Source organism: Dreissena polymorpha, chromosome 8 (assembly GCF_020536995.1).
Source record: "Dreissena polymorpha isolate Duluth1 chromosome 8, UMN_Dpol_1.0, whole genome shotgun sequence".
NCBI classification, from domain to species: domain Eukaryota; kingdom Metazoa; phylum Mollusca; class Bivalvia; order Myida; family Dreissenidae; genus Dreissena; species Dreissena polymorpha.
Genome location: NC_068362.1, coordinates 10653953 through 10663293, shown reverse-complemented (window position 1 = coordinate 10663293; position 9341 = coordinate 10653953). Strand labels below are relative to the sequence as shown.

At 34.7% G+C, this 9341-nt stretch overlaps 1 protein-coding gene across 1 annotated transcript in view; it reads left to right on the top strand.

Moving 5' to 3' along the window:
* Positions 1-9216, top strand: part of LOC127842333 (uncharacterized) — a 61913-nt gene extending 52697 nt beyond the window's left edge. The window contains exons 2-5 of the mRNA XM_052371782.1: positions 3802-4384; positions 4897-5055; positions 5331-5979; positions 9197-9216. Coding sequence (XP_052227742.1) covers positions 3875-4384; positions 4897-5055; positions 5331-5979; positions 9197-9216 — 1338 coding nt within the window. The 5' untranslated portion in view covers positions 3802-3874. The remainder of the gene's footprint in view (positions 1-3801; positions 4385-4896; positions 5056-5330; positions 5980-9196) is intronic.
* The last annotated feature ends 125 nt before the right edge of the window (positions 9217-9341 follow it).

The window sequence follows — 9341 nt, the reverse complement described above, 5'->3', positions numbered from 1 at the left end:
AGTTAATGGATTATTTATGTGTAATTAGTGATATGTATCAAGTTTTAACGAATTGGCAAAATCAACACCGATGTTGAAGCAACCCATAATGAACTTTAGCTGTATTTTTTATTTTCAATAACATTCACGGTTCATTTTCTAGTTTACTTGAAATCATAGCCGGGAATCGACGACGAGTAGGTAACGCAGGTTGCGGATCGTGTTATTTCTTAACATTTGACCCACTATTTGTAAACATAAAACAAGAAATGTACATTTCCAGAAAGTTTATTGAAATTGCTCTACATTTGATGAAGTAATGATGACTGTTTAGAGCGATGCACCCTATTGTCAGGTCATTTTGAGTTGAATACTTTGATATATATTTGTATTTGATAGTGCATTTTTGTTTCAGAGTAGATGATTTGTTGAAAATTTTTGAGTACTTTGACTTCAAAATGATGTTTTAACTAATTAATAAAATAGCCACACGCTAGCCACCTGTGTTAAAAATACCACGGGGTGAATACAATTAATCCGATAACTGGGTCTATAGAATGGATTGATATAGACTCTTTAGACATGATTTTCTAGGGTCAAATAGATGCAAGAATGGAATTTTGCTGCAGTAAAAACGAATCAATTTCGATCTTCTTTCTCAACATGAAAGAATTTTGGTCTCTTGAAACCTCTGTATGCTTAGTCCGGTGTGCAACCAGCTTTATGTTTATAAGTATGATTCTTCTATCTGAGATTTAAAATGATGTATGCTTATTGTGGAGCCTGCCAGGGTTATGGTAATACGTGTGCTCCTTCTATCTGAGATTTCAAAGGTTGTATGCTAGCCATACATGTATGTCTGCTGTGGTTAAAAATAAGCTCCTCCTATATGCAGATGACTCAGGTATTCTGGTGTCTGGTAAGTCTAAATCTGATATTGAAAGGTTATTGAAAGAAGATTTGCATCTGGTTAGTCAGTGGTTGGTCGACAATAAGTTGTCTCTGCATTTAGGTAAGACGGAGTCTATTCTATTTGGTTCTAGGCATAAAATCAGGTCAAACTCTTCTCTTGATATTTCTTGTAATGGTACCATTATTGAAGCTACATCTTCAGTCAAATACCTAGGGGCTACATTGGATCAAACTTTGTCCTTTGATACCATGGCTCGTTCAGTCATTCAGAAGGCCAACTCCAGGTTAAAATATCTATATAGAAAAAAAGAATATCTCACTCAGCAAACCAAGAAACTTCTTGTCATGTCTTTAATCCAATGTCATTTTGATTATGCTTGCTCTATATGGTACCATAGTCTCACAAAAATGTTACAAAATAAGCTCCAAACCACCCAGAATAAGTTAATGCGGTTCGTTCTAGGTCTCGATGCAAGGGCACACATTGGGCCAGAACATTTTCGTTTGCTCAACTGGCTACCAGTCAATAAACGTGTAGACCAGATTGTTCTTGGCCATGTTTTTAAGATTCAAAATGGTTTGGCCCCTGACTATATGGGAGAACATTTTATCCCGCAGGCCTCTATTCATTCATACAGGACCAGGTCAACTCAAAAAGGTGCATTTGCTGTCCCCAGGGTCAAAGGTTTCGGGTCAAAGTCCTTTTGTTACACGGGATGCTCATTATGGAACAATTTACCCTCCAGTATTACACAGATTGACAGATTGCCTGTTTTTAAGTCATCTTTAAACAATTATTTATTAGAAAATCTGTAATTTTTTATGTGTATTGTTTGTTTTTTCGGCTTAAGGAATCAGTTTTAGTCAGCAATTTTTATCAAAATTGATCCTATCTTTCAAAAATGTTATGCATTCTCCATTTTTTATTCTATGTATTTTAGGATGGTGTAATAAATGATGCTATCTGTGATATCTAATTTATTTCTTACACATTTTTTAATAGTGTATTTTTAGGATCCATAATTAATAATGATATCTGTGATATCTTAAGTATCAAAATGGTCTGTGATATACATGCATAGTATTTAATATATTTATTTAAATTATGTTGGTCATTTTATTGATGTAATTTTGTTTAATATTTAAGTGCCACTCTATGTCATGCCACCAGCTCAAAGGACCACAATGGAAATATGGGTTTACCCATTTTTGTGTTATCCTTGGTGTTGGTATGTATGTAATGGTATATTTATTTTCATGTATGTTATATTTTATATTTTGTACATGTTGTAAATGCCCTTGTATGCATTCCTTGCCGAAATAAATCTATCTATCTATCTATGCTTATTGTGGAGTCTACCAGGGTTATGTTAATAAGTGTTCTCCTTCTATCTGAGATTTCAAAGGTTGTATGAATATTGTGGAGCCTGCCGGGGTTATGTTTATTAGTGTGCTCCTTTTACCTGAGATTTTAAAGGTTGTATGCATATTATGGAGCCTGCAAGGGTTATGTTAATTAGTATGCTCCTTCTACCTGAGATTTCAAAGGTTGTATTCTTATTGTGGATCCTGCCAAGGTCATGTTAATAAGTGTACTCCTTTTATCTGAAATGTTAAAGGTTGTATACTTATTGTGGATGCTGTCAGGGTTATGTTTATAAGTGTGCGTATTCTATCTAAGATGTCAAAGGTTATATGCTTATTGTGGAGCCTGCCAGGGTTATGTTAATAAATTTGCTCCTTCTATCTGATATTTTAAAGGTTGTATGCTTATTGTTGAGCCTGCCAGATTAATGTTAATAAGTGTACTCCTTTTTTCTGACATTTCAAAGGTTGTATGCATATTGTGGAGCCTGCCAGGGTTGTGTTGATAAGTGTACACCTTCTATATGGGATTTCAAATGTTGTAAGCTTATTGTGGAGTCTGCCAGGGTAATGTTAATAAGTGTGCTCATTCTATCTAAGATTTCAAAGGTTGTATGCTTATTGTGGAGCCAGTAAGGGTTATGTTGATAAGTGTACTCCATCTATATGAGATTTCAAAGGTTGTATGCTTATTGTGGAGCATGTCAGAGTTATGTTAATAAGTGTAATCTTCTATCTACGATTTCAAAGGTTGTATGCTTATTGTGGAGCATGTCAGAGTTATGTTAATAAGTGTAATCTTCTATCTACGATTTCAAAGGTTGTATGCTTATTGTGGAGCCTGCCGGGGTTATGTTAATAAGTGTGCTCCTTCTATCTGAGATTTCAAATGTTTTATGCTTATTGTGGAGCCTGCCAGGGTAATCTTAATAAGTGTTCTCTTCTATCTAAGATTTCAAAGATTGTATGCTTATTATGAAGCCTGCCAGGTTTATTTTAATAAGTGTACTATTCTATCTAAGATTTCAAATGTTGAATGCTTATTGTGGAGCCTGCCAGGGTTATGTTAATAAGTGAGCTCCTTCAGTATGAGCATCATAGGATGTATGATTATTGTGTAGCCTGCCAGCGCATTATGTTTATTCGTTTTTTATTTCCATCTGAGCTTTCATTGACACATGCTTATTTTGGAATCTTCCAGTGTTACATAAATTAATGTGCTCCTTATATTTGAGCTTTCAAATGATGTATTCTTATGACGGAGTCTGCCAACGTTACGTTTATTAGTTAATTGCTCCTTTCATCTGAGCTTTTATAGAACCTATGCGTATTATGTATCCTGCAAAGCATTTATGTTAGTTAGTGGCTCCTTCAATCTGGGCTTTCATAGATTGATTTCTTATGGTGTAGTCTGCCATCGTTTATTAGTGTGCCCCTTCCATCTGAGCTTTCAGAGGACATATTCTAATTGTAGAGCATTCTTATCACCCAAATATTCTATATAATTATTACTGTGTTTAATCATGTTTAAATTATGTTTAATAGGTAACACTGAACAATGGCTTGTTTCTGTGCCAAAAGTTGACTCTATGAAGACTATTTCGTTGATGTTCAGATTATGGCGAGTTTAGCTGATGTGTTTAAGGAGAAGGAACGGTCGAACTGGCTTAAGGCATGGCTAGCAATAGACATTGCGAAGTCTGGCTTGGAGCACTTAGCTGACAACGAGGCTCAGACTTTTCACCAGCACATTTACAGCCAAGTTACATCTACTCTTAAGTCACAATCAGCTACTTGCACCAGCTGTAACACAACAAATTTACTGCAAAACCAAAAATGTCCAAACCAGATTTGTGATAAAGTTTGCCAGGAAATTATCAAGGAACATCGGTACAAAAAATGTTCTTGGAACAATACATCTGCGCCATTATGGCAAACGCACTATTGGGAAATAGCGAAATGTTACATCCAAACAGATGGATATGCTGACAAGATATCGATTCAAGATACAGACTTCAACGGCGTCGTCAGTTTTATGCTGAACTGCACACGCTTTAATAGCAAGTTTTCTTTTCCAATAACAAAGGGAAAGCCAACTCTAAACAAGCCTGCATGCCTCCTGTATAAGGTAAGAACTCCAGTGCCTTTTGACAAAGGTAGTGTATTTTCTACCAAATACTTTAAATATAGTATTTCAGGAGTTATACGTATACATGAATGTACAATGATGTGAAATTGACATATATAACTCTACGTTCAAAGGATCTAACACTACAAACACGAATTGCACTGAATTGACGGCTAAGAACAGTGTACATAACTTAGCTTTTATGAGCTTTCTTTAAAGGTTTCCTAAAAAATAAAAAAAAAAATGAATAAATTGCGGAGCTATATTTGACGCGCTATTAAATAGTAGACGTTTAAAGAGGACGTGTTTGTTTTGCATTACACTCGCCTCATTGGTGCAAAAAAGGCACCATGTGACATTAAAATTAATAGGCACATGGTACCTTTTTGCACTAATGGGGCTATATGATATGCAAACGCTTACAAACTAATTGATGTGCATGTTTTCTCACTAGGATAACTGTCAGATTTGCAAAATATTTAACATCTTAAGATAATGTGTTTCCATACTAGGCTCGTGAAGTCCATAAAGCTGTGCGGCACTCTTCACAAATGGAAGTTACTGATGTCGATCTTCAAGACTATTTCACAACATTGAACAACCTGCTGAAAGATTCAAGCCATCTCAGTAAAGATAACGTTGCCAAAAATGCTGTGGTGAAATTAGCGAAGGTAGTGTATTAGCGTTATGTCTTGTCATTTAACGCCTTTCCTTGATTATAATCAAACACAATTTATGAGTTATCATTGCCTTCAATATCAAATAAAGAACATAATCATTGGCTGTCTGTACCAAGTAAAGTATCTAATGAGAAACTAAAGTTCACTGAAATACACACCCATTTTACTCATTTGTTTCTTCCTTTTACCATCAAGAAAACATGTCATTGATTTAAAATTTAGCTGTTTTTGTGATTAAATATAACTGTTTTTATTTGGTGCAACAGTTGGAAAAAGACACATTACTATTGACTACAGCAGAGATGATGTGTTTCCTGGATGCTGTTGGAACAACTTTGAAACAACACTTGAAAGGTATTGCAAAAGACGTTGTTGACGCATCGGTGAATGACCTTAGAGTAAACACAACATTGTGTATTGAAAACATTAAAGATTTTATGAGCAATTGTAAGCAAGAACTCGCAAAACAGGCAGATATACATAAACAGGATATCGATGAACACGTCGACAGTCAAAAACAAGGCATAGATGATCACACCGGAAGACACAAACAGGGCATAGATGAACATGTCAAAGGACACAAACAGGGCATGGATAAACACGCCGATATACACAAACAGGGCATGGATAAACACGCCGATAGATACAAACAGGGCATGGATGAACACGCCGATAGACACAAACAGGGCATGGATGAACACGCTGATAGACACAAACTGGGCATGGATGAACACGCTGGTAGACACAAAAAGAGCATGGATGAACACGCTGATAGACAAAAACAGGGCATAGATGAACACACCAGTAGACACAAACCGTGCTTAGATGAACAAGCAGAAAAATGCATTAAGGACATCCAAGAACAGTTTGGAAATACTACTTTCACTGAAACAACATACAAACAGTCCTGTAAAGGTATGACAAACGTTTTATCATTTCATTATACAATTTCGAAACAGCAAGAATTTAACTTTATTGAACAGTGGGTTTCAAACAAATCGAATTCTCTTGATCAATTAAATATATCCATACAAATGTTGATGTTAAAAACTAAAATAATGTTTTGCTAAACATACAAAAAACACAAGTATACGCATAGATTTTATAAAAGTAAAATATAATTAGGGCTTTTTTTCCTTCTTTGGTCTCTAATAGAATATATTTAAAATGATGCAATATTCCCACATGTCAAGCTTACTTTTGGAAATGCCTTTCCATATTTCAGTTTTGTACATAATTGTTCCCCCAAAATTTAAGACCATGCCTTTCCCCAAAATCAAAGAAAAACTCCCTGATAACATTATAATTATTATTACACTGATGTCATTCCAATGATCATATGGCCCAAAACAACATATAAATCCACTTATGTATAATGGTATAACTTACTGATTGCATTATATGTCAGTGTACGATAAAAATCGCTGATTCATGAAGACGTGTTTCAATTACACGTATCAGTATACACACTTGGTAATAGTCTGCGATTGCGATAATTAGTATTTGGCCACTAATATTTATTGTTAAGTAAATTAATATACATTAGTATTGACAATGTTTTAAACACATTCGACTCAGATATTAGCATGTCTATTCATTGAATTTTCCGAGCTGCATCTGGTAAAAATGTGACCTTGTGGTCCTGGTCAACTTTGGATGATTGGGATATAAATAATCAATTGCTGTACACAGGCTCTGCAGGGAGTAAAAACATGTAGTCAACCCAAATCATAATAATATTCAAGATTCAAGTAGTTCTCGTTTGCCTTTATGGTAGAGGATATGAGTTTGGGGCTAAAGAAAATAATTTGACATTTATTTTCAAAATATATACGGATCACTACGATGATATAAAAGGAGCCGTTTTTAAACTCGGTTATTCACCAAATAGTCAAAAGTACATGTATACTACTCATCCTTATGTTTGCGTCGGCGTCCTCATAATATTCTGGTAACAGATAACGTGAAACTTTTCCATAGCATTGTTTCTACTACAGGTATTATATGGAACTTCACACATGCATTTGCATTTATTGAATTATAAATTGAGCTATATTTGTACAAACGTGAATTACGTATTAGATAATTATTACTATAATTATGAACAGTCCTTTGTTTTAATGCATTCCAAATATGTTGCCATTTCATGATTTCAGACATGTTTAAAGCTTTGACGAAGTATTACAGCAAACGTTTCTGTCATGTAAATATATTCCCATTGGATGACTGGGCTGAGGAAAAGTTACTTGATATTTATATGCCGCCGAATATCACACTAATGGCTAAGGAAAAAGGATTTTTCAAGAAAACCTTTGAACAAATTTTAACATACAAAAATATGTTTTTATCGTATACCAAACCGAATCAACAGATATTTATTCAAGGGGAAGCAGGATATGGAAAATCTACTTTTCTTGCAAAATTGGTATTGGACTGGTGTACTATAACATCAGAACAATCAGCCGAGACGACGCTGCCAATTGACGACACTACCACTAGGTTCAGCTCTAATACACAGATGGGATACTATAATGTCTTTGACGATTTAACGTCTCTGAAAGACTTTAAATATGTCTTCCATGTAACATTAAGGGAATCAGTTGGTCAGTTTGAAATCGAAAAAATGATAAATACACAGATAGTTGACAGTATATACTCATCTGAAGAAGATCGCGGAAAGGCATACAGACTACTTAATGAGATCATGAAACGTGAACGTTGCTTGGTATTACTGGATGGTCTAGATGAATGGACCGGTACAGGAGATCATCACAACCTGCCAACACTGGCCGACGAACACAGTCTTTGCGTTTTGATGATAACTACTCGACCTTGGAAGATGACACAAGCGAAAATACTTGACTCGCAGATTTGCGTACTGCTGCAACTTGATGGAGTAAACAACGTGCTCGAAGTGAGCAGAACAATCCTGGGGTGTAGGAAAGATTTTAAGAGTAGACAAGATTTAGACAAAAAACACGCTGATAGACACAAACAGGGCATGGATGAACTCGCTGGTAAACACAAACAGAGCATGGATGAACACGCCAGAAGACACAAACAGTGCTTGGATGAACAAACAGAAAAATGCATTAAGGACTGTAAAGGTATAAGGTTTTTATCATTTCATTATACAATTTCGAAACAACAAGAATTTAACTTTATTCAACTGTCGGTTTCAAACAAATCGAATTATCTTAATAAATTAAATATATTCATACACATGTTGATGTTAATTTTTTTTATGAAATTAATTGATCAACTGTGTATAATAGAAATAGTGACCTTTAGTTAATGATTAGTGGTATATGTGTATGAAGTACATTTAATTATAATACCCCTGCGTTCCATGAGAAATGTAAAAATAAACAAAAAATCACATCTTAACAAATGTTAACAAGAGTTAAAAAATCATTTCATTAATTGGTAAAATGATATTTTACATAACCAAACAATGTTCCACAAATATATTTTCAAATGTTAGACAAGTGCTAACATCTCATTTATATTTTTATTATAAAGATAATGCCTGTTTTTGTGTGTGCGTATGTGATTGTTTGTGTGCGCGCGTGGGTACATGTGTATTGCAGAATCTTCATGAAAGTTTGTCGGTACATTTGTCACAAATATCTTTTAAATTTTGAAACTGGGTCACTCTGGGTAAAAAACTTAGTAACTATTTCAAATGAACAAAAACATTGTGAACACTCTAGAGGCAACATAATTATATTGTCCAATCTTATAACATATGCAGTCCATTTATCCAAACGATTTTTTTAGTGTTGAAAACTGGGTAACGTGGTGTCAAATTTATGTTTGTACGTCAAATAAAATAAAACACTTGTTGACCGTTTAGAGGAACCTTTTATTGAAGTATATCTTCAAAAAACTTATTCTAATCAACATTCATGTTTAATACTATTTTTACCCCATTTAAAACAATTATGCTATGGAGACATGCCAGTGTTTACTTGTATATGTTAGCAAGTTCGATATAAAAAAAACATGGTGGCTGCCAGGGGCTTAGTGGGGGCTGGGTTGTTTTGATTATATGGCTTTGGGGGCTGGGTTGTTTTGATTATATGGCTATAGTGAGATGTTGTCAAAATGAGCTCTTGCATTGTTTGTTCAGTTGCCATTGAAATTGCTTAGAAAAGGTTTATTGCTGAACTGATTGCCCAGGTGAGCTTATGTGATTGGTATTTGTCGGTCGTCTGTCCGTACGTCTGTCCGGCACTTTTTTGTCCAGAGCCAGATTTAGATTTAATATCTGACAT